General features: G+C 40.4%; 1 protein-coding gene across 2 annotated transcripts in view; it reads left to right on the forward strand.

The window, feature by feature from the left end:
* The window catches only part of tbc1d22a (TBC1 domain family, member 22a), a 161479-nt gene that overhangs the window by 65783 nt on the left and 69443 nt on the right, over window positions 1–26253 (forward strand). For both annotated transcript variants that reach the window (XM_063501346.1, XM_063501345.1), the window contains exon 9: window positions 954–1068. In XM_063501346.1, coding sequence (XP_063357416.1) covers window positions 954–1068 — 115 coding nt within the window. The remainder of the gene's footprint in view (window positions 1–953; window positions 1069–26253) is intronic.

Consider the following 26253-nt stretch of genomic DNA (forward strand, 5'->3'; position numbering starts at 1 on the left):
TTTTTCCTTCCGACTGTCGCCTAAGTGCTTGCTTATAGGAGGTCATATGATTGTTTGGATTTTTCTCTATATGTGTTATTGTAGGGTCTACCTTGCAATATAAAGCACCTTGAGGCGACTGTTGTTGTGATTTGGCGCTATATAAATAAAATTGAATTGAACTGAATGCATCTTAAAGCAGACATTGCATTATTGTCTTTTTCTGAATTGGACCATTAGCTACAAAATGAACATCGTTTTGTATCAGATGAGACTAGAAACTAATGATCCAGATCATAAACTCATCAGGAAAGTGTCAGCTGAACTCATAAATCAAGTGAGCACAAGGTTTGTTTTCTCATAGACTTCTGTACTATTGGACTTTTTTTCTGCATCCACAGGTGTCACCCCCCACCCCCCTTTTGCTGGCCATTAGAAAGAATTTAGGTTGACACTTATGAGTCTGGTTCACTTTTCAGAACTTGATGCTACATCCATAATTGAAATGGAGTGTATGTGCATGACCACCTGTAGATCAGCCGGATTATGCTTTTGTAAAAGAAACCAAACAAAGCCCACTTAAAAAAGGAAAAAAATATGCTACAAGTGATCAAAAGTCCCCAGGCTACCTTTAGTTTTATAAGAGATGGGTTTAAACAATATTCCAAGTAGATGATCAGCTAATGTGGCAGAGTTGAAACCTGCTTCCCATGACATGAGCTCAACTTTTCTTCTTTACCAGCTTAGCATGCCTGAAATGATTCCTATGCTTTTTTCCACACCTCACTCGCTTTCTGACATGTATACTTTAATGATTTAAATCTCTAATTCCAACCAGCTTAATGTCTGAAATGTTGTCAATCATTGTGTTAAAAATGTCTATGACTATGTTGTTATTAGAGTTGGATTGAATATTTTTCTTCTTTTTTCATGGCATTGGTGCTCTGTCTCTGTGTATGTTTGTATGTCTTAAGATTTTTGAGCGGATCCTGTTTATCTGGGCCATCCGGCATCCAGCCAGCGGCTACGTGCAAGGCATCAACGACCTGGTCACACCATTCTTCGTCGTTTTCGTCTTTGAATATATTGGTGAGTGGCAACCCCCCCACCTCCCTCTTTTTTTCTTTTAACTTTCACTTTAAAACTCCCTAATCTTTTGTGTGATATTCTTTTGAAGTAAGGATCACTCATCTCTTCCTGGACCCCTCTGCTGAAAGTGCCACTCTCCACAGTGCAGAGTGGCACCTTTTGTAGCTGGCGAGACTCAGGGGTTACTCGCCGGTTCATCACCACAGGTCACAGGAAATCAACCCCGGGACCCTCGAGACCGTTTCTCTTTTCACAACTCTGTGTCCAAAGAGCTCCTCCTGCAGCTGTGTGCCCTCTTCTCGCCCCTCTTTTCAATCCCTCTTTCTTTTCTGCTTTCATCCAGACACACACTTGGTTACAGTTTGTGTTTCGAATGTGCTTTTAAGCTCCATCTATCAAAGCATTCTGGTTAACACCTAGGAATTAGACTGTGTACAGTATGTGTGTGAGAGAGCATGACACGTGTAGGCGTGTATATGTGTGTGTGTGCACACCGCGCTGTTTTTCTCCAGGGCCCTCCCGCTGTGAGCGTTTAAGTTGTGCCACATTTGTGTAGATGAATGCTTTATTTTACTTTCACACTTAACTCTTCTGACAGTATAAACACTGCTTCAGATCCTCAACATGGGAAGGGTGGAAGCAGTTGCAAGAAATACGATTGCCGGTAAAGTGGGATATACATTTTATTTTTTATTTAATGATTTATTTTTTAAATGTTTGAACTACTTAAAAATATGACCAGATGGAACTTTTTGCTTGTTATTTTTTGTAGCAGTTTTTCTTTTACTGCACTGTATGTACACTGTGAATTTAACTCAAATCATTTTTATTTATATAGCACCAATTCATAACCACAGTTGCATATAGTCGCATTATATTGTAAGGTAAAGACCCTGCAGGGGTAAATCCTTGACGATCAGAACCATTATAAGCAAGGACTTGGAGACATTGGGAAGGGAAAACTCCCTTTTAACAGGAAAAAACCCCCCAGCAGGACCAACCTGTGGGTTTGGGTGAGGGTAGGCAACAATTTAACAAGGTATTGTTAAATTGCAAGAAAGTGTTGGCAGCTACAGTTGTAAAACAATACTTACTGATATGTTACAGGGAAGCTAATATAATATACAACAACAGTTTACTTCCCACCAGCACTGCAGACGTTCTTGTTGTTATTTTGATGGAAAGGGTCTTAAAATTTCCATCATATTGTAATTTTACCTGTCGTTTTAATTTTACATGATAATGAGGCAGGTTTAATAGCATTATATTTTCAGAAAGAAAAAACATTCTGAAAAGAGAATCTTTTTATATGTACGACGACCTTGTTAACATCCTAAGAAACACATTTTTTTTCCTGCAGTTTCAGCAGAGACACTAAAAGACTGCAATGGTTATGCCTAAACAGGCAAATTCGAACTAAGTGGAATTAAGCTTGGTGCTTGCCTGAGCGTAATGAAATGCATCAAGGGAGGTTGCTGCAGAGGTGATATTTTTTTCCTGTTTTCCATCTCTTCTTCAGACAGAGAACTTTCCATATCCGATTAGATTTTACTCTGAAGGCTGAACCCTGCTCCTATAGTGGATACTAAAATTGCTTCCTTTCAGCTGTAGTTAGGGGGACATTTCTCCCCAAGAAGAGTGCTCAAAAATCTATTTAATTTGGATTTTCCAATCCTGAATGCACTTCCTTTGCTGAGAGGAAATCCTGCAGTATGCACTCCCTCTGGACGAGAGAGAAACTCCACATATTACCTTGTAGTGGTCACAGATTTACTGTGTTTTAAAGTATTTGGTTAACCTGAAATCTGCTATAGACAGCATAATTTACAGTTTACGGTATAAGATCTTTGATATCACCATCATGGAGGGTTCCTTTCATCGAGTGAGCTCCTCCTTGGGTTGCAGAAATACGTTGCTCGTACCTTCTTTATGTTGAATGTGGCGATGTTAAATGAATCAGAGTTGCAACATGATTTTTGTGAGATTAATTATGAGTGAATTCAAGCAAATCCATCTACATTTAGAGCATTTGACAGTATTCACGAGGAATGATGCTTTATTTTACATTTCCCATTCATTTTCTGCAATTTACCAACCAACCACTTTATCAGATAAAGCTTGCCATTTCTGGCTTGCACCCCTGCTCGAAACATTTTGGGTCCATATTGGCATGACAGCATCACATAGTTGCTGCAGATTTGCTGGCTGCACATCTCTGATGCAAACCTGCTATGCCACCACATCCCAAAGATGTTCTGTTGGATTGAGATCTGGTGACTGAGGAGACCACTTGAGTACAGTGAACTCATTGTAATGATCAAGAAAGCAGTTTGAGATCATTTGAGCTTTTTGACATGGTGTTTTATCCTTTTGGCAGCGGCCATTAGATGATGGGTACACTGTGTTCATAAACGGATGCACACGATCGTCACTCAGTACTCAGGCTAGAATAAGCTCTGTGGCGTTGAGAGCTGGGACTAAGGGATCTAAAATGTGCCAATGAAATATGACGATCAGCCTGAACCATTGATGCAAGGCATGATGGATCCATGCTTTCATGTTGTTTACATCAAATATTGTCGCTACCATCTGAATTTTGCAGGAGAAAACAAGAATCATTAAGATAGGCAGCATTTTTCCAATCATTTGTTGTCACATTTTGGTGAGCCTACATGAATTGTAATCCTCAGCTTGTGGTGTGGTCTTCTGTGTTGTGCATGCAGAGATGCTCACTGTTGCCTTCGTGTCAGTTTAAAGCAATCTGGCCATTGTCCTCTGACATGGACAAGGCATTTTCACCCGAAGAATTGCTGCTCACTCTCTTTGTTGGAACATTCTCTGTATAAATCCAATTGATGATTCTTTGGGAAAATCCCTGTAGATAATGAGTTTCTGAACTGCATGGCTGTTGGTGCCAGGTGGTTTGGTGCGAGTATTTCAAAATTACTTAAGTCACCTTTCTTCCTCGTTCTGCAACTCTTTTTATTCAAGCTGAACATTATGAATTTAAAACAGATGTTTTGCACACACATCAGGTGAACCGAACATGGGAAAGGAAAGAAAAAAGAAAGGAGGCCAAGCCACCTTCAACCACCTGCTGAGAGTTTTGAGGTTTTTTTCCTGTATTGAGAAACATGACCAATTTTTAAAAACCATTTTGCCTCCTTTTCTTTTGTGTTTTTGTTTGTTTTACATTTATAATAAGCTCTACGTACTAGTTTGTCGAGAGACTTCTACAAAGAGAAATCTTTCCCCTTATGTGTGCAGTTCTTGCTGCTTCCTAGAATCCATACATCCCACAAACATCGAAGGTTAGTTGAAGTTCTCTGTGCTATGTTTTGGCTCATCTTTGAAGCTATGCAACATAGAGCTACTGTTGAAACCACAGTAAGTCACACACCATGCCCACTGTGACCCTGCTGGGAGCCTTAAGAGGTTGGACCCAATTGCTTCTCTGTACTAGTTTGGACACAACACTATACACAGCAAATTTACTGTCATTTTAAAATCTGCTAGAAACACTATTTTTAACAAATGCAACAACAATATAACAACTTCCAGTGCTGGAGTACGTCTAGTGCTTTTACTACAACCTCCAAAAATCACACGCATGTTGAAGTCACATATCTAAAAAGCATAAGTGTCATTAAGATATAGCTTTATTGCTATATTGAAGCTGAAAACAGTTGAGATATCTTACAAATAAGAAATATTTAGAAGAACTCATTATGAAACTGCATCTACATATTTGCCATCCCTTCTTACGGCTTGTGCCAATGATGTTATGCAAATGAGCTACTTCCTTTGACGTAGCCTCTCTTCTTTTACTTTTTCCACTGTTCTTTATAAAGTTTTTCACCTGTTTTTTTGTTTGTTTCCTCTACCTTTTCTTTCGCTGTCATTTTCTTCTTCTTTATTCCTCTATCCCTACTTCTTTCTGCACGTTTTTCCTCTCTCCTCTTCTCTTTGGGCGATTCAGACTGTTGTCAGATCTTCAAAGCATCACCCCATGCTTTGTTCCTGTGTATCTCCATGCGCTGATGAGCCTTGAATAACATACACAGCCAACAAACCTTCAAACGTGCCTGGCTGGCATCTTACATGATGGGTTGATGCGCTGTGTTGTTGTTGTTAGGTGCTCTTGTTTTCTGACGCAGAGAGAGGGAGAGGGAGAGACAAAGAAGAGAGAGGTTTGGCTCTTTCATGCAGTGGGCCTAATTTTGCTCCTTTGTGAAGGGGTAGAAAGTGAGATTCTCTCATGCTGTCTGTGCTCTTGCACTCTCTGGCTGTCGTCTCCTTTTGCCATCTCTTCTTCTGTTTTCTTTTATGCTGCTTTACCCCTTCCTCTCTCTCTCTTCGTCCTTTCCATGTAATTGAAGTCATGAATTCATGCTGAAGGCAGAAACTTCCTTCTCTTAAGTTGTAATTATTTTGTATTATTTACTATTAACAATATTTTATGTACAAATAATTAATTGACATTTATATGAACTTATAAGGAAAGTTTGCTTTTTCTTAAAAATTAGAACAAATACACATTTAATCTTCAAGAAACGTTGGCTTTTGTGTTGTTTCCTGTGGACTTTTTCAGTTAACTAATCTCTAGAAAACATCCATTCGCTTCCGCTTATCCTTTTCAGGGTCGCGGGGGGTGCTGGAGCCTATCCCAGCTGTCATAGGGCGGGAGGCGGGGTACATCCTTGACAGGTCGCCAGTCTGTCGCAGGGCTAACACACAGAGACAGACAACCATTCGCGTTCACATTCACTCGCGCATTCACACCTATGGGCAATTTGGATTAATCAATTAACCTATCCCCACAAGCTGCATGTCTTTGGACGGTGGGAGGAAGCCGGAGTACCCGGAGGGAACCCACCCAAACACGGGGAGAACATGCAAACTCCACACAGAAAGACCCCGGCCTGATGGTGGGATTAAACTCAGGACCTTCTTTCTGTGCGGCAACAGTGCTAACCACCGTGTCACCGTGCTGCCCTGTTTTATGCTACCAGTCATATTTATTTGCTTTGATTATTTCTTTTTCAGTTTATTTTGTATTCAATGTTGGCTTTGATTCAGAGCATAATATACTGGGGGCTAGTCCGGGATGTAAACTCAATATTACACTGGGCAGACATAACTTCCTGCAGCAATCTATCAACGTGATGAAATTTTAAACTAATCTTTCATGTTTCACTTGCCCTTCCATTCAAAAGTTAAGTAACAGTATCACAGGTTGCTAGATTTCAGTTTAAACATCGCAGACTCAGTGCAGCTGGTAAGCATGTTCGAATCTCAAATAAGAAGCATTTTCGGGCAGAAAAAATAAGCCAGTGACCACAACGGTGATCAGTTATACAATTTTAAATTCAGAAATGATACCCATTTGGTTTCATGTCTGTCCCACATGCATTGTATAATTGTAAAAGAGATTTATTCTGCACAGCACTCCTTACATTTTCTGACCAACTGGGTTTGTACTTTGGCTCAGTTGTGCAGCAGAGTGCTGTATTTATCCAGTGACTGTTCCCGACGATGATTTTGCAGTAACAACAGCTTAACGTATGTGTTTTTTATGTGTCTGCATTATCCAATCTACGCCGAAAAGCTCTGTCCGTTTATGACTCCCGTCTGTTTAAGTGGCACAGTGCTGGTCGTTTGGCAGTTCTGATTATGGTATGATGGCCTAATTAGTACGACTAAAAGCTGTAAACAGAATGTGGAGTACACTGAAAAAGTCACTTTGATCACCTTGAAGCAAAATGCCAGTGTGGACTACTTTTTCCTTTACACTCACACTAGTGCACACAGAGTTTTCGCTCTAAAAACCCTGAAATCTTCATCAGATTGAATTTTTGAAACCTTGCTCCAAATGTGTTTGTCTGCGTCTCGACCGTTTAAAGCCTTGAGTGAGTTTGAGTGACAGCCAGTATCTGCGAATGTGAGTCAGTTCACCGATGGGGGCGTAATTAAGACTTTGACCTGTTTCGAGCTGCATAATCTGTCCTCTAACAAGTCTTTTAGAGGTGTTCTCTTTCTTGTTTTCACATCATTTTATTGCCATTGTCTTTTTCTGTCTTTGTCTGGAATGTCTTCTGTGATTGCTGCCACAGTATAGGTAGGCTACTAGGCAAAAACCCACAGTGATAGGGTGAGGTGAGCAAAAAAAGACCAACATTACACCCTCTACCACTCACACAATGTTCCCCCATATATGTTCGTTTAGTTAGTTTGTCTTCCTTTTGTTCTACTGTCTCTTTGTTTTTCATTTTAGCTCATTCTCGTTTGTATTTTTCTGGATTTTCTTTGTTTTGTTTCTGTGTTTCCAGTCACACATCTGCCTTGGTCTGGCACTGCAGTGCTTGTTCATCTGCCATACACTCTATTTACCTTTTGATGATGCAATGCGGAGTGATGGCTCCACTTCTTAACCACTCCAACTTCACAGCACTCCTCCCTTTCTTCGTGTCACCGACTTTCATTAACACCTGCCTGTTAATCCAAATTGAAAAGTTCCAATTGTTACATTATTGATGCAGTGGGAGGGGAAAAAACACACTTAAGTTGTTTTGTATTGGACTGTTAGGAGATCCCCCTTTTCAATCAAAGAAATTGATCTGGAATGTCTATAGTGTCTTCTTCTCCAAGCATTACTTTGCTTTTGGCTTTTCCATTTGCTCTGGAGTAGCACCTCTCCCATTTGCAGACTATAAAAGCTATCTAATTAAGGCCAGGATGGGCCATGACAGGAGCAAGGAGCTCGACCGGTCCTCTTCTAATGAGCAGAGGCTATGATTGACCAGTGGATCCATAATGTATTCTGCCTGCCAATATCCAAGTATGGATTTTCTCTAAAGAAATATGAGAACAAGAAAGCAACGTGGAGACAGAAAACGGCAGAGTGTTTTAAAATTCTGGGAGGTGAGGATTTGACAACTGTGAGTGAAAAGGAAGCAGAGCTAGAATAGAGGCAAAGTGGTAGAAAATAACAGCAGCCTGAGTGTCTTGGCAGGCTTAAGAGTAAGAAAGAGTGAGGACATGGAGAATGACAGAGAGGGATGAACAACAGAACAAGAAAACAAGATTTTCATAAAGGGAAAAATCACCGACTGAGAAAGTGCCCCCATGCTGTCAGGAAGCAGTCGAGCCGGGCAGTCCTTCCCTGTATCAACAGAGATGAATGGCCTGGTGTACCCCATCACCATTCTCTGCTTTGAAGCTGTACTTGTCATAGCAGGTACAAAATGGCAAGGAAGTGCTTTACACTTGCAAGGAATTCACGAAGAATTCAGCTATTAGCTCTGTACTGAGTATTCATTGTATGAATGCAGAACTTCTCATGTGTGGAGTTTGAGTCTGATTAGATATCCAGCCACAAACTGCAAATTTATCTTTTTTTTTTAAGGTGCAATTCAGTCGCATTAGAAAAATATATGAAGCTACCATACATCTTATATTTCTATTTTGGCTTGGTCTGCATGGCCTGGATGTAACGTTTAACTGAGCCCTACAGCAGCTTTCACTAAACAATTTACAAATTTTATATGGAATTTATATAAATATATTGTATATAAAAAAAAATTGATGCACCTTTTGGTTTTAAAACTAAAACCCTTAAGTTTACATTCTTTTTAATGGCCACCACTGGGCACATCCTTCAGTTCCAAAAATAGGGTTGATTATATAGAAGTCTATGAAATATGAGCCTTATGCTTGTTTTTCATTGACTCTTACTAAACTCATTAGTAGATAATTTCTAAACACTTTATTAATGGGTCTTAATAACTAGTTTCAATTCATGTTGAAAATGACATGGCATAACTGTGCAGTGTCCAAGCAGAAGACTGGTCCAACATGTAAAAGCTTAAAGCTGAATTCTTGGAGGAACCACTTGAGGATAGCTTCAAAAGAAGTCAATTGCCATTAACTCAAAATGCTTCCTGTTTTTAAAAAAAGAAAGGTTTAGATCCTAGTGAATTTTACCTTTTTCAGTTGTAATGGGTGGAGCTACTTGGATTGACAAAGGATGAAGAAATTTAAGTGCCTGCACTGGAGATCTTGACTGTGTTTGTGGTGTTGGAGCATTTTTAATAGAATTATCTGGCAAATAAAGAAGTTTGGATTTCAGTTTTGTTGAGTGAAATTCTTGTGTTTTATTGGCATCTAGCCACTTAGCACGAGGTAGAAAACAACAACATGGGGAGTAGGGGTGTTCGATATAACGATATATATCGGATGACGATATAAAAACGTCTGTCGTTTCATTTTACGCTATCGTTTGTTTCGTATTTTTTCATCGTTTTGATGGTCACTGTAGTGGCTATGTTAGTTCCTTAAAGTTCTCTCTTTCTCTTATATTTAATATAACCACACCATGGACGGACAAGCGCCTGTTTTTATGCGTTGTCGTTAGCAACAACGACGGTAAAACCATCGCGTGTCCGCTTGTTTATTTTCCACATAAACCTTTCACAATAATGCTCAAGATCCTGTTGAGACTTTTCAAAATAAACCGAATCACGTGAAAGAGTATGCAGTGTTTACGGATGAGAAGCAACAAAGAGCCGTCAGGTGCTAAAAAATAAACCTTAGACTCAAACGTTAGAACAGGCTTTTCCCCGCAGCACGCCGTGTAATAAATACTCACAAAGAAAACGGCGGCCGTTACAACATATGACTAAAAACGCATAGTTTCATGCATCGGTTAAAACACTCGACTCCAGGTAAAGGCCCAGCTGGAAACACTTCATGCAAGTTGAGCTGCCCGAGATTCACAGAATTTACAGAAAATGTTAAATTTTTGTGATTTATATTGTTATCGGGACGATAGATGTCTTATATCGGGATATGAGATTTTGGTCATATCGCACAGCTCTAATGGGCTAATGACTGTCCATCTTGTATGTACAGTTTATATACAGTGCACTCAGGGAGATCTAGTCCGTGTTTGTGATCTCCAACACAAGGATGTGATATAAATATTAATTTAATAGATGTCTTTCTTTCATCAGAACGACAGCCTACAAGGTCACTGTTTGTTCAGTGAAAGTGTAAACGTAACTAGTTAGAGAAGGTTTCCTATTTTCAGCTGCTGACTGCCACAGTTTTGCCTGCTGAAGTGACAACTACTAGAAGCAGATTTTATCAGCTATCGCCCAGTAAAGTTAATTGAAGGTTTTTTTTTTTCCAAATGACAAATTGACACTGTGCTTGGTTAATTTGCTCTTGGAGCTATCACCTCTTACAATGCAATTTTAAAAAAGAAGCAGAACTTTTAAAGTTTTTTTTTTCTAGTTTTGTTTTGCAGAAGAAAGTTGTTTCAGTTCTGACATTAAAGATGCCCTTTCACCATTTTGTACATTGTTGTCTTTGTAGAAGTAGGATAGTGCACTTTAGAGAGCGTTGGCCCTTGAGGAAATGAATGGTGAGGACAGACCGAAAATGTTCCAGGTTGAGCATATTTTAATATTTGAATACATTTTATTGCAACAGAAACTGGGGCTCTTCTCCAAATGGCAATGTGAATTACTTAAGATAAAGGGCTAGAGAGAGAATGCGCAGACATTTACACAGCACAGATGATGATGATCACTTAGAGAGGACCAATGAGAAGTAAATGGGCAGGAGGAGGGGGAATATGCTTGTATACTAAAGGACCTGCTGAGGTGTGTACGAGTGTTTTTACCAGCTTTTTTGAAGAAATAAAGGTTACTCAGATCCCTAGATACACACTTTATTCTCAGAAGCTACTTCAGGCTCGAAGCGTCAAGCAAATGGAGAGAAATGTGTGCTTTACTCCACAATATACTGTTTATGACTTTTTATGCAGAGCAGCTGGTGTCTGCCGGTGGGACATTACTGAATTATATACTGAATATTTAGTCTGATCGTTTTATGTCAGCCATATTTTCTTTGACATTTGGCATTGCTTTATGATGTGAATAAAGTTCCCATAAACACAAAAGGATAAAAAGAGAGAAAAGTGAGAGATTAACCTGCAACATGCCTTATTTCGCATTGTGTTTTCTGTGGTTTGCTGTAGTGCCAGCAAACTGCAGCTTTCACCAGGCGAAGAAAAGTACTGTTCCGCATTCAGCAGTTTAGCTCTTGGCTCAAGGGTTGGGGTAGCACAGCAAATTATCCACAAGCTAGATGCTTATAATGAACAAGTGGGTTATTATTAAAAGTATATTATATACTGAGCTCTGCTGTCCATATGTGGCTGGAAGCCCTATACAGCCTCAGCCCTGCCACTGTGGAGGGTGTGTATGTGTGTGTGTGCGTGCAGATAGACTGCCTAGGTGGAGCACTCAGGGACAAAGCTGGGAAGATGGAAACATACTGTCAGTCAGCTGTGATAAAATGCCTGCAGGCATGTAACGCCACACACAAACACAGGGCACAGACTGACGAGGTGAGCTGGCTTAAATGCAAACCCGCACAGCACCGCACATATAAGAGCTTGTCTGACTGGAAGGAAACTTAAACTGAATCAAACAAGCAATTATGTCTGCAAATGAGCATATCTTCTTTCCAGAGATATATTGAGATGTTATGTTGTCTTTGAATTACAAGGCTGGGAGGTTATATGTACTGGTAGTATTTACTGTTGCTTTTCCTAAGTGGTTCCTTTCTGGCCTTTTCAGCCTGATCTCGCATCTCATTCATGTGTTTGTCCTTCCGCTTCTCCACATCTTCCCTCATATCTCTTCTCTGATCTGTTATTTGTGGATGGAGCTTTAGCCGTGACACAGTGTACCCTGCCATGCTGTGCTGCACAGTGTTTATATAATTAATGGCTCAACATGTGCAGTCATAGAAGTAAAGTGCCAGTTTAGAGGATTTGTTCAGTTGTCACCAGTTTTGTTACTCGCTTGTGTGACCATGAGTCACTTGTATTTAGTGCTGCAGCAGTTCGTTTTGTCAGAGTACGAATTTGCACAAATTAGATAATTATTAGTTTTCATTAGAGGACCAAATGCTGATGCTGGATCGCTGCTTCTTTGGATGCAGTATGAATATACTGTCACCAAATAGTTTATATTCCTGTTAAGAATCTAGTTAAATACAAGTTCACCTTTTTGCTTGTTTTTCTTTTTCTTATTTAATTAGAAAGAAAATGTCCAAAATACACATTTACAGGTGCATCTTAAAAAGTTTTTGTCATTCATAAGTCTTAATCATATTCAAAAGGATAAACTATTTTATATTCTGCATTCATTACACGTGAAGAGAAATATTCAAGTCTTTTTTTATTTTCATTTTGATAATTGTGGCTTATAAATCACGGAAATCCAGTATCTAATATGAATCAACAAAGGATTTACAGCACGGGAATATCTTTCTTCTGAAGTGTGTGTTTATTTATACACGTTACTGTTTTTGAGGCTACTTTAGTGTTACAGAGGTGACCATTAGCATTGTGGAGGTTGCTTTGTTTGTGGCCTTCAGCTCATCTTTTTTGGTCAAGTGTTTCTCATCTTCTTCCTTACAGTACCTTATAAATACTCAGTGGGATTAAGGTTGGATGAACGTAGCTACCCAATCGGCCACAACCGTGACATAGTTATCAAACCATTTGGTGGCAGTTTTGGCTCAGCAGCTGACCACCCAAACTAGCAAATGACATGGCACCCCGAGTCATCACAGACTGCAGAGACTTGAGACTGGACTTTCATTCTATTCAATTCAATTTCAATTCGATTTTATTTATGTAGTGCCAAACAAAAGTTTCCTCAGGGTGCTTTATATTTTAAGTTAAAGACCCTGCTACAATAGAGAGAAAATGGAGAAAGCCCCATCAATTAAATGAGGCCCTTATGAGCAAGCGTTTTGGCGACAGTGGGAAGGAAAAACTCCCTTTTAACAGGAAAAAACCTCCAGAACCAGGCTCAGAGAGGGGCAGTCATCTACCGCAACCGGTTGGGAGTGAGGGGAGGACGAAAGGACAAAAGACACGCCGTGCCTCTCCACTCTTCAGACTCTAGGACCTTGATTTGCAAAAGAAGAACAAACTTTTGTTTTATCTGAAAAGAGGACATTGGAGCACTGATCAGCAGTCCAATTTTTTTTCTCCACAGCCTAAGTAAGGTGCCCTTGACAGTGTCTGCTTCACAATTGACTTGATATTTTTGACTGTAACAGTTGTAGCCTTTTTCCTAATGCATGGTGGCGCTTGACTGACACCAGCCTCGGTCTACTTCTTGTGAAGTTCTGTGAAAGTCTTGATCAAAGTTGCCTGACAACCTTCCTAAGGCCGCGGTCATTCCAGTGTGTTTTACACCTTTTTACTTGCACAATTTTCCCTCCAGTCAACTTTCCATTAATATGGTTCCATACAGCACTCTGTGAGCAGCCAGCCTTTTCAGCAGTGACCTTCTGTGACTTACCCTCCTCCTGGAGGGCGTCATCTAGACAACTGTCAAGTCAGCAGTCTTCTCTGGGTATGTGGTTACATCTACTTTATTACCCCGGGCAATACACAGTATTTATATTGTTTGAATAGTAATTTACTCAAACTATACATTAAATATTTTAATAATTTGGGATTTTTTTAATTCAACATTGATTTTTGATGATCATAAACTTGTATTTGTCAAAATGGGAAAAAGAAAGCAAGAAAGAAAGTAAGTGTACTTTATTGATTCCCGTGGGGAAATTCCTCTCTGCATTTAACCCATTCACTCAGTGAAGCAGTGGGCAGCCATTGGGCGCCCGGGGAGCAGTGTGTAGGGACGGTACCTTGCTCAGGGGTACCTCAGGGTAGCTGTTCAGGGGAATCAAACCCCGACCTTCCGATCATGGGGCCACCACTCTACCTACTGAGCTATCCCTGCCCTATGCCCTATTTCAGTTTATTATTGATGAATGGATGAAAGCTTGTCTTGTTGGAAAAAAGTTTCACTTTTTACTCTCTCTATATATGTTTTTTTTACATCTCTGAGAGAAATGCAACAACGGTGCGTCAGCGTCGAACGCGGGAAGCTGGCAGTTCATGTTTGACATCTTCGATCCCTTAAAGCAATGGGAGGCTCACATTTACTTATTTGAAACTGGAACATGATTTGTTGTTTGGTTAACACACTGTTAATTAGGGCCTGGTGTTATTCAATAATGGTATTGACACCAGCGCAGCTTTTTGCTATTGATACTTATCTGTATACTTATTGATTTTCTTCCTTAATGGAATTGGATTTAAATGTATAACCAGAGCTTATTGTGGCCTTCATTCATTCATTTATTCTAAAATCCTGAAACACTACAGCTACATGCCATATTGTCCCATTAGTTCGCCAGCTTTTTCACTATTGTGCAGAGCTGTTCATATAATTTAAGTTGTGGATGGTTCTACTCCTGTCTTTAACCATCAGAAATTGTTCCTATTTCTGTTTTTCCCACTCAGCTAAGCAAAGCTTCGGATACGTTGGATTCGTACCTTTTGTAACTATAAACGACAGGAAGAGTGTAATTGTGTACGATGTCTTGGCAACTGAGCATAGTGATATCTCCTCTTCTCTCCTCTCCATCCTACCCCTTCTCTTCCCTCCTCTCGGTCTTTGTATCCATCCATCTGCCTGTTTGTCTGTCTATAGATTGAGCAATCTGTGGAGTGGATCTTGGCCAGTAGGCGGTTAACTAATATCGGCGTCTTTCTCCCCGTGGTTTAGCCACTGTTGGCGGAGTCTTCTGTTCTAAGTCTCCCTCCGATTAACGTCTGTTATTAGCTCTAATGAGCTGCTTAGTGATTGCCTGGGTACAGCTGCTGACATCCAGAAGGAACACTGTCTTTTCTGCTGTGTTCCTTATCTACTTTTGCTTTCTCTAATTTCTTCTGCTTTAATCATTTGGTGAGATTATTGACTTGGTATAAGCATTATTTTCCTTCAGGCGGTTTAAGACTTTCTCTTCAGTTTTCCTTGAAGCTGTCTCTTTTTGTGGCTTAGTTGGCCTGAGCATCGCCCTGGTATTCACTGCTCTGTTTGGTTTAGGGCACAATCACCATGTTTCTAGGGTTGGGTAATAGCATTTGGACTGGCAGAAATAGAATCAACCATTTGTTTTTGGTGCTCTATCTCTTTCTCTGTCTGTTTAAATGTCTCTCTTTCATTCTCAATCAAGCGTGGTCTTGTCTAGCAGACAAGACCACGCTTGATTGTGGCAATAGCTGCCACTTTGCATTTATTTTCTACTTTTATACCCTTAAAGTGGTCATACAGAACTTTCATATAAGCCATAAATTGAAGTGCCCAGGTGGTTATTTGTGTGTGTCAATGTGTCAACTAAAGAAAGGGTCAGGGTTTTTGGGTTGGTTTTTTTTATTTTTTTTAAGGAGGACTAGTAGGATTGTCACTGACCATCAACCTGTCCAAAGTGTACCTTTTCTCTTGCCGAGTATCAGACCTAGAGACCAGTCAGAAAACTTGGCAATGTGCGCTCACTAGGGGAAGATTTGTATTCCCCAGCTTGTTTGTGAGTAGTTGCCGAAGGTTAGCTGCAAAAACCTCTAAAAACCTCTTTGTGATTGATTTGGTTGCTAGCAAGTTGCTGCAGTTGCCAGTTGCCTGCTTGGAAGTTGCTGAATAGTCTGGGAACACTTTCCATCCACTCTCCAAGCCGGAGTAAAACTTTGAAAAGAGCGAAGCAAACAGGAAATGTTCTCCTTCAAAGCAAAAACAACATAACTTTAAGGACAAACTGTCTCCATTTCCATTTGGTGTGACACTTTTCACAGTTTCACTACTGCCTGGAGAGTAGTGGGCAAGTGTTTGCAGACAAACTACAGACTAAAGCCCCCTGTCAAGACCTAAAAAGATAAAAAGAATATATATTTAAAAAGTGAGTATTCACATGTCCAGGAACTTGAATCTGGAATGCCTAAAATGTTTCGATATAGTTCAGTTTTCCATTCACATAAATCTCTATAAAATTTTAAATCTGTCTAAACCAAACTACAGGATGTCAGGTATAAACTTCTAAACAACCAGACACCTGTTTAGATATGTTTGAATATACGCGCGACCAGCACAAGGCATAGCCAAAGTTTTGTATGCGTATATGTAAAGAGCATAGCTTTACAGATGTCTTCAGATAATTTAACTTTGGTTCTTGCTTATTGAGGTGGGGTGTATAAATAAACCATTCTTTTGTGTAAGTATATCATTAGCATGATGAGTAATTCCTCTTACAGTTTGTTTGTTGTTTTGTTTTGGTTTTTTTTTCAGTATTTGTGTTTGAAGGACGACCTGGATCTTTTTTTTCTTTGCTTTGTTTTGTGAACAGTACGTGCACGACTAAAACTGAATTCATTACCAGAGGATGGGTTTTTTTATAGATTTTTCTTTTTTATAGAGTTATTTCCTAAAGGGATATTATTACAACAGGAAAAAAAATGAGATAATTGTTTCTGTTCCACAAAAAAGTCAGCAGGTAGAGACGAGAAATATAAATATAATATGGATGAAATGAATGAACAGTATCCGGGAGTTACTCATCAAGCTCTATAATAGCCACATTTGATGTTTCTAAATGTTGTGAGAGTGACACGTCTTGACCTGCTGTTTGGAAATGATCAGCGCAATCAGACAGGCCATCGTTGTCGTTCAACAGTAGGATATATAAAGCTGAAAATCAATAGCTGCGCTTTCATCTGCATCTGGCCTCATCTTACTTCCCCTTATAATCAGAGATTCTCTCATCGCTCCAGATAAAAAGCAATAGAGCTCCTAAATGATCCAGAGAAATAGTTCTGTCAAAAAATGATTTATCTTCTGTGAATAATCGCAGGGGTTATTGAATATTTTTAGATTAACTTAATTACTTGACTATAAAAAGCCATAAATTGAAGTTCTCCTAGCTGAGAATCTTTAGATCTTACCGAGTCTCTATTTCTCGTGTCAGCTGTGTGATAGGGGGACAAAGAAAAGAAAATCTGTTTTATCATTCTGTCACCAGCAAAGACGCATTCTGCTTGACCTGATGCAATTGGAGGCAATTGAAACAGTCATCTTACCATGCTGCTGCTGGTGGTGCGTGGTGTTTTCGATTGCATCATGACCATGTGTGGAGACGCATACAGGCAAACATGCACACACAGTTGCATTTTAACATGCACACACTAACCCATGCACACATAAAGGATTGGGACGTAAGTGTTTGGAAATGGCACCGCTTATTGGGGATATTTTTTTCTTTACTCATCAATACAGAGGATTTAAAATCAAAAAATCAAGATGTGATCACTGTGCAAACTTTTAGCTACAGCATAGTTCTCCATTTTCAGAGGTGCAAAAGTGATTGGACAGTGAACTGTCCAATCACAAGATCTGGAGTTGAATCCTAGTGTGCTTTTGATATCTTCACTGCAAATCTCAATGTGAGGTCTGAAGACATGTGAATACAAGTGAAGGACACTGTGAATATTATATGAGACAGATTTTGTTTTAAAATCCAGTGTGGTAGTGTGCAGAGGCAAACCCCCCCAAAAATGGTGTTAAGTTAAATCCTACCTGTGTGTGTCAGCACAGATGTTTGTTTATGCAGTGCGGGGCATTTACATATTTTGGTTGTTTTGGCTTTGTGTCTGCTGCTGTGTGTTTAATTGTGTGTGCTGCCCCTCAGAAAGTCTGTTTCTCTTCTGTTTTTTCTCCCCTAAACTAAGGCCACAGATTACACACACTAATGACTTAATGGACTGATCCTTCAATTACATGTCATGAAACTTTCCCAAATCACACATTAGGCAGGCACATTTAGTATGCCTTGAGTGGATTGGACATTTTATCCAATCAAGTAATGTTCATGTGTTTGTAAAAGCAGGCAGCCCAAATTAAGCAGAAGTAGAGATTCTTTTTTTTTTCTCTGCACCTGTTGGTTACATTAAAGACTCTTTTGTTACATGAAAGTATGACTTATTACATGTAACCTGCTTATAGATACAGGGCAGTGGTTATAAAAGTACATTATGTAAAAATAATAATAATTAAAAAAAAATGTTAATAGCTGGTCAAAAAAAATGGTGTGACATCATTGAAAACATAAAAAACACAAGGGTATAAAGGCATTCATTTAGTTTTGCCTGGGTAAATAGCAAATAGCAAAATTGTAATAAAATCAGTGTGATTAGAAATCTGTTATGCAAAGAAAAAAATAGAAATGTTTAAAATGGGCTATGGGTTAAAGAGTAAAGGGACCATTAGGGTTGTTATTAGTGCGAGGTTCATAGCCAGCATCCCTGATGGTGTGAGAGTGCATTAGTGCACATTGTATTGGTGAATTCTACATCTGTGAAGGCACCATTAAAGCTGAATGATATATTCTCCTTTTGGAGCAACATATGCTGCCACCCAGATGAAGCAAGACAGCGCCAAGCCACGCTCTGCACTTACTGCAACAGCATGCCTCAGAAGAAAAGTGTCTGTGTGCTAAACCGGCACCCATTAAAAACATTTGGCACATAACATTTGGCCCCAAACTGTTGAGCGTTTGAAATTCCTATATCAAACAAGAATGAAAAAACCTTTTGCTTTCAGAAGCACTCCTCAGTTGCCAAAAGCTTACAGACTGTTGTTAAAGGCCAGGTGATGCAACACAGTGGTAATTATACCCTTGTCACATCTTTTGAAATGTGTTCAAATCCAAAATGTACATGAAATTTATAATAAATATAATAATTATAAATATAACGTATAAATATAATAATGCTTTAGTTGCATTACTCTCATCTCTAATTACTGCTCAGTGTGGCTCAGGGAAGGGCAGCATTTAATTTTTCTGATTGGTGGGACATAAATATGATTAACCAGTTTATGTTTTACTTATCATAGTCTGAAACAGCAACAATTGTAAATCCTAGAGGTTTGCAATTTGATATTGTAGTCTGTTATCTTGTGCTTTTGCTGATCAATTTTAACAGTATTATACCTTTTTTTTCCTGCCCAGAAACTGCAGATAGAAATGACCTCATAGCTAAATCTGGTACAAGACATCATTTCCTTTTATGTTATTAATGGGTTTTGTGCACATATAAACAAACAAACAAAGAGAAAAGTAGGACAACTTTTTAAGTCCTTTTTTAAAAAAAAAAAAACTATACTGCATGACGTACAAGAGATTCTAATATTGCAGTTCAATGAGTCGTGTAAGAAATAAAAAAAAATGGTGAAAATTTGTCTTGTGCAGCTTAAAATTGCCTTTAATTAGTCTGTCTTCCTCCTAAATGAACTACCCCTTTAAAAATCCCACACAACACAAAAAAGCCTTCCTGAATTTAAAAAAAAGTATATATTTCCAAAAAACTTCACCCCTGTGAAATGATCAGGATATTTTTTCCTTTAACAGAAGCTGACTTTACATGCTGAATTGGACTTTTCATGTGCAAATTTGTTGATTACACCTCTAAGCAGCAACAATAGTGATTATCCAACCAGTAATTTTGGTAGAACTCACTAAAAAAATGCAAATCTGGGTGATTTAGGAGACAAATTGATGTGTATTGTTTGGCAAACCTTTCTTTGCTTTCTTAATAAAATTGCCTGCCACGTAACAACGCTTGCAGAGTGTGCGAATTGTAAGCCCTACCAGGAACCATTGTGTCGCCTCAGCTATGATTTGTGCTATTGATCGCCTGTCTCCGTAACTACCACCACCCCACCACCTACACCACCACCACCAACCATATGCTATTATTGTGGAATTAGAACACTGTGGCGGAAAGCACAAACCTCACCCCAGCCAATGTTGCATCTCTCTGGCATTACCATGGTTACACGACTGTGGAATATGTCGCCAGCTGCGCGCCTGTTGACTCACATATTTACACACATCTGTGCTATAGAAATGCGCCACAGGGCTGGCAGAGCACTGGTATTGGGCAGGGCTTGTAGGTTTGTAGCGTGTACAGAGACAGCAGTAGAAACAGTTAATGTGACGCTTGCTCAACGTTAAACACTTTAAGCTTTCTCATACAAGACACCATCTTACCTCCGGCAAAGTGGATCATTATGTGTGCGCACATAGGCAGATATGGTATTAATAGCTGTATTCCATTTGATGTCAAGGACTTAGATTATCTTGCCAAGAGCTTTGGGGGCTGCTGGTTGATATATGGACACAGGGCTTACAGTGCAGATAGTGGGAAGATGAGAACATTGTTAAGTGATTGTGTAGATTCATCTTATCATTGGTGAGGCTGAAGTTCAGCGCTTTCACTAAGCTTAGTAGTGTACTTTGAAGAAAAAATATTGTAACTTCTAAGAACCCAAAAAATTAAGCCAGTGGATGACTTCTTATTGACTTCAGATAAGTTTCTATGCCTCCTAAACCCCCCGAAAATCATAGTTTGTTAATTTTTTTATAATAAATTATTTAATTTATTCAATTAATCAGTCCTCTATTTACCTCAGCTCATATCACTTCGACCTGTTCACTCTTCCTTCACCTCCAGCTGTCTGTTTTCATATCTTCTCATCACACACTGCCATAATTTTATTATCTCCGGTGATTTTGTGCGTATGCGTGTCTGTATGCGTGTTTGCTCTCACTAAGGTGAGACTATCAGGTTTGCCGGGGTGACACTCTTCTTAATTATCTAGCAGTATGAATCGCACCTCTGTAAAATGTTCTCTTCTCGTTAACAACATTGTTATCAGACTAATTGTGCCACAGAGAAGAAGTCACAGGGTTTTGTTTCTTTTTTGTTGTTGCTAGAGCCAAAGTGACAGGTGTGTGTGTGTGGGGGGGGCGTCAGAGACAGGCAGGGACTTTGAACAAGCATCAGTCTAACTTGCAGCTAAGGTGTGGCTTTTTTAGTTCGAAGCCTTTCGACGGCGTCACTGGGGTGTCATTCTGAGGGTGAAAAGTGGATTGTGACATGTTTGGATTCAGCATCCAAATTGTAAGCCATTAGGTTCATTAGATTGAACCTCAAACCAGTGCTGTAAATGATAAATAATGACTGCAGCACTTTATGTGATATTGTAAGCTTTGGGTGTTGAAATCTTATTAAAGCCAATTGGGTTTTATCTCTCTTTGGCCAAACAAAACTCAGGTTTGCTTGTAATTAATCTGAACCAGCAGAAGGTTGTCAAACGGGACTGTTTTTTATTGCCAATTGCTGTCTACATGGACACGCACCCGCTCTCTCACTCGGCACACACACTGTCTTTGTGATTACATCAGGCTAAACTGGCTCGTTTATCATCTTACATCACGTTACCTTGTGGCCCGTAGTTGTAGAGGGCAGATGGCAGCACCGGCGCAAGCGAGCACGTCGTGTGTGCTTGCGCGCGTGCACGCGTTTGTGTATGTAGGTGCCTGCACTCAGTCTCTGGAGGTGTAACCCAGCTCAGCATGCCAAGCTGTGCCAAGTGCTCACAGCTGGCAGCAACCAAGCAGTTGGTCTCTCTGGACAAGTTGCCCCCTGCGCCAGGACAAACAGGAAATGAGCCCTGGGGCCTGGCAGGAAACTGGCTGTTGGGCCAATAGGAAGAGTGGTGGAGAGTTGGGAGGGGGTGGAAGAGCGAGTCGAGGCGACAGCTCGGAGAGGAAGGGAAGCAACAGAAGAGGTGTCAAATGTCTGTGCTACGAGAGGTTCGGAGAACTAGGGAGGAGGGAGAGTAGAGAAAAAAGAAACTGATGCACGAGAGGTTAGGAGGCTGTGTGAGAGGATTTATGTGAGTGGGCATCACCCCAGCTTTGGGTTGATGGGTGTCCTTCAGTTTAGAATACTAAATGAAACATGTCCGGCCATAACTGTGTCTTTATGCCCGAGTATCACATTCCTTTCAAACATTATGTCTCTGCCTCGCTGACAGCCAGGGCCCGACACATTATGTTTTTATGTGTTGACTGTCCATCCCAAACGGTCAACCCATAAAAGACAGTGTTTGTGTACATAACACCTTTTTAAGGAATTTCTTGAAATTTGACACAGCTGTTCACTGGGACTGAGTGATCGGGTTTTGATAGTCAGCTGTCAGCGTCGCTAATGTGACATTTCATAAAAGCCTCGAGGGGAATTGGTACAAAATGTGCTGTTGAAGCCAGGCTTTGCCTGAGTGGCCCATACTGGATTATTAATGATCACATTTCAGCATATTTGGGGGCTCATTTAGGATTTTTGATTAGTTTCTCTTTTGTCTACTAGAGTCTACAAAGGTTTGGTTGTTGCTTGCTAGTTAGCCCCAACACTTCCAGCCTTGTGCCTTCTCAGCTGACTGACAAACCACATTCCTGCTGTGGCAGACTTTCCCAAAGAAGGATTAAACAGCATTTTATTGGGTCGCAGCTAGCAAGCTAGTAGGCCTTCTACCATATGAATATTCAAAATCTGTAGGTAGAGATTACTTTTTAGCACCTGAAGCTGTCTGGTTTCCATTTGTAGTCTGATTTTAGTCCTTCTGACAGGTGCACAAGTAGTTGCTTACCTGCAGGTCAGCGATCCCTGTGAAGAAGATAACCAGAGGAAATCCTGGCCCAATTATCTACTGGCTACACCCCAGGCCTTCCCCCAGAAACTCTGCTGTTATTACTGACATCGACATTAGTCAATGTGTTTTGAGACTGAAGTTACTCTGACTTCACAAAACACTTTTTTGCCATAACTGAGTCTCGTTAGGATACAGTTTCACATAAATTTCTTAATATTATAAAACCGTTAGGTGGTTACTTTGTACATCAAGGTAGTAATTCAGCTTTATGGATTAATAACTCCCCATGGTGGCTTGTGTTATCCCCTCACAAAATGGTCTCCAGTTGTAGAGCAATTACTGCTCTGTAATCACTTTTATTGTCGCGTAAGTTTGTTTTGTGCGTGTGCAGTTTTGTGTGCCGGCTCCTTGGCCGGGCCGCCAAGTCTGCAGTCTGTGTGCGCTGTGCTGCTCTGCCAGTCTGATCACAAAATGCCAGTTTTCTCTGTGTACACTGCCACTGTGTTTCATTGAGTTGGCTGTATCAAACTAGTTCTAATCTCCTACCAAGGTGAATGTCAGACCTGCTCTTTTACCAGCTGACACTCTGTCTCTGAAGAACTTGAGAATACTATTTGGCAAAAGATTATTGTGCAGGCAGGACTCACACAGGACTAAAGCAGCCAAAACCCTCAGTCACTGATGTGAAGTTCACTGAAGCCTGAACTTCCAGAAATTCCCCTGGCTCTTATTTGTGAAGCATTTCTTCAGAGACACGGATCATGTCCCAGACATGTATTGTCAGCTGGTCCTTGGTGTGAAGGAAAAGCTCCCGGAGTAATCACCAAGAGAGTTTCTTGAAGGAATTTCCACTGAGGCATGGATCCTATGAAAGTAATTAGCAAAACTGTCTTTTGATGACAGGTCAACTGTTACAGTCTGTTAGCTGTTAAAGGTGGCCTAATGGTCCCCCTCTTCATTTTTTCCCCCATCTGTGTTGTATTTCCAGTGTTAGCAAAACACACTGCTGCTACTGTGAAGGCAGATCAAGTGAGGCAGCTACAGATTTTTAAATAATCTGACATTTAGCTCACAGCTTTGATTCTTTTATCTTTTCAACACTGAACAAAAAGAGCTGTCTGGACTACCTGACCATAAAACTGATTAAATGACCTGAGGTTTGGCTGCTGTTAAGCATTCATCCATGTGGGGCAGTGTAGCCCTGTGATAGAGCCACACTTAGTCCTCAGTGTACTCCCGCTGCACTGCTCCTCTTTCCTCTTTGCCTGCACTTTTCTGTGTTCTTGCTATTCTGATGAACTATGCCCAGTTCCAGTACAACCACCACACTACCTGAAGCTGCCCCTCAGAGTCGAGGTCTACTTTTGGATCTGTGACAGAACAAATAGACCTTAGCCACGACAAAGACTGATTTGAGGCTTTGGGATACTCAGGGACTCTCAGAATACTAAAACAGTGGCACTTTCATCAGCTTGTTATAATCAGCAGTGGCACCATGCAAGTACCGGTGAGCCTGTACAAAATTAATCTTTTCAGCTACAGGTTTAATATCGTCGCTGCTCAGAACTGCTGCAGCCCAAGGAGATGCCTGTGCTGTAACATCGTCAGCCATTTTTACACAAAGATTGCACATTTTTGCTGTTCTGAGATCACTCCCCGTGCTGTCCCAGCTGCACAAAACCAGCATAATGCTTTTCCCAGTTGTGTAATTTTTACTTAACAGGCCTGCACTGAGAATTCTGAGAGTCATAACAAATGTGACACATAAGGTTTGATGTTGGAAATATGAGGGGATATATCACCTTAGTCTTATCGCTGGGTGTTTGTCTCGTCTGTTTGCCTTTGTCTCGGTTGCTTTGCTACCTAATTTAAGAGTCTGTCTTCTTCAGAATTCAGCGTCTTGAATAATTAACCTGGAAATTGCAGTTCAAAGCAGCAGTTGTAGTTGTGTCGTGTTGTGTGTCATCTGGTTGCAGATTTGTGTCTTTGACAAAAAAAAACAAACAGCGGTTGCTAAATGACTGGCAAACTTTTTTAATGGTTGGTGTTCCATCTGTTGCTGCTGAAAAGCAGTGCCAATGCATGAATAATTTCCGTTGATAAAATTAAACTAGTCTACAAACCGTGCTCCCTGATGATCTACCAGCATATATTATCCTCACCTCTGTGGCTCCCCGTCATCGGGTTTGGTTCATTTAGGTTCGCTGATTTTCTTTCTGTGGAATTTAAAACCAAATATCACAAAAAAGGTGAAGTTTCTGATGTATTTGTTTAAATGACTTACTTTAGGATTAGTGGCACTTAGCCATATTACCCAGCCGTAAGTAACATCTGTCTGTGCAGTGTTCCCTCTTTACAGAGTTTGTGTTAAAGTTATTGTTTCTTGCATTGCTGTAGACGATGTAAAATTGCCTACTTTTGCTCCGTTATAACAGCTGCTCAAACACTGTGTTTAGGTCCGGTTGATTGTAGTTGACTTCTGCCGTGGCCTCAATTTAAGCTGAGGAAAAATGTTGAGTTCTCATCTCATCAGGTGTCTCAGAGTGGTAACATTTCCTCAGTGGGTGACCTCTTACTCTCTCGATATGTTTACACTTCTCATTGCTGATTTACTTTCTGTCTGTCTTTCTTTTTCTTTTTTTTTGATCTCCTGCTGAAAATGGGATTTTATGAGATTATATCTCTGTATGTTTGCACAAATAATGACTGCTATGTCTGCCCTCTGGCTGTGGTACGTCTCCTCTCTCTTTTCTTTCTTTCTTTCTTTCTTTTTTTTTGCATTATAACTATTGGGGTAAAATAAACTGTACTGTCATCTAATCAGAAAAAAAGCCTCTGACCACTTTCATATCTGGTATTAAAGATCTGGTAGCCGTGTGAACAAAATTAGATTTCTGTGCTACTGGACACGTTGACATGTCCTGATGTAATGGGATGAAAGACCTCACTGAAATGAAGGAAGCATAGCCTCTCGCTCTACATTCTGTCCATCCTTACCTGACTTTAAGCAGACAAGACAAATGAGACAGCGCACACACACACGCACACACACACACACACACACGAGCATGCAGCCTAGTTGTTAGCAGCTTTGTAGCCCTGGCCCAAAGCCAGCTCCCTGTCCGTCTGTCTGTCTGTCAGACGGAGCATGCTCATTACAACCTTGACAACATTCCACTGAGGTTGCCAAGGATACCAGGCAGAGCTGGCAGGACCTGCGTGTATGTGTATTTGAGTGTTTAATAGGAACTCACACAAATACATAGACCAGTGTTTTGGTTATATGACCACACACACACACACACACACACACACACACACACACTCTCTCTTTGCCTTTGCTCTTTTTCTCTCTCTCTCCCTCTCTCTCTGTCTCCCTCTCTCGCTCATTCCTTTCTCTCTGTAGATCATTGTTAATCAGTCTCGTCCCATCTCCTCTCCACTGGCTGTCAGTGGCTTGTCAGAAGCCCGTCAGAGCCCCTGCAGTCCGTCACACACTACTGCCGTTAATGACATCTGATGACACCCATCGTTGAAGTCACCCACTGGAGATGACTGGGGACTCGGCGTGCTCGCAGCTTAGGAATTGTTTCTTTTGTTCAGCCCTGCAGTGTGTTTAAAAATATATCCCCAAACATAATTCTGCTTTACTTATGTGCAGACTGTTTGTCTTTCAGCTCGACTGACCTCCTTCACCTTGCTTTTCACAGCTGCCTTTGAACTCATTGCAGTAGGAGTTTACATCAAAGGTCATGTGAAA

This window comes from Pelmatolapia mariae, linkage group LG17 (assembly GCF_036321145.2).
Source record: "Pelmatolapia mariae isolate MD_Pm_ZW linkage group LG17, Pm_UMD_F_2, whole genome shotgun sequence".
In the NCBI taxonomy this organism is placed as follows: Eukaryota; Metazoa; Chordata; class Actinopteri; order Cichliformes; family Cichlidae; genus Pelmatolapia; species Pelmatolapia mariae.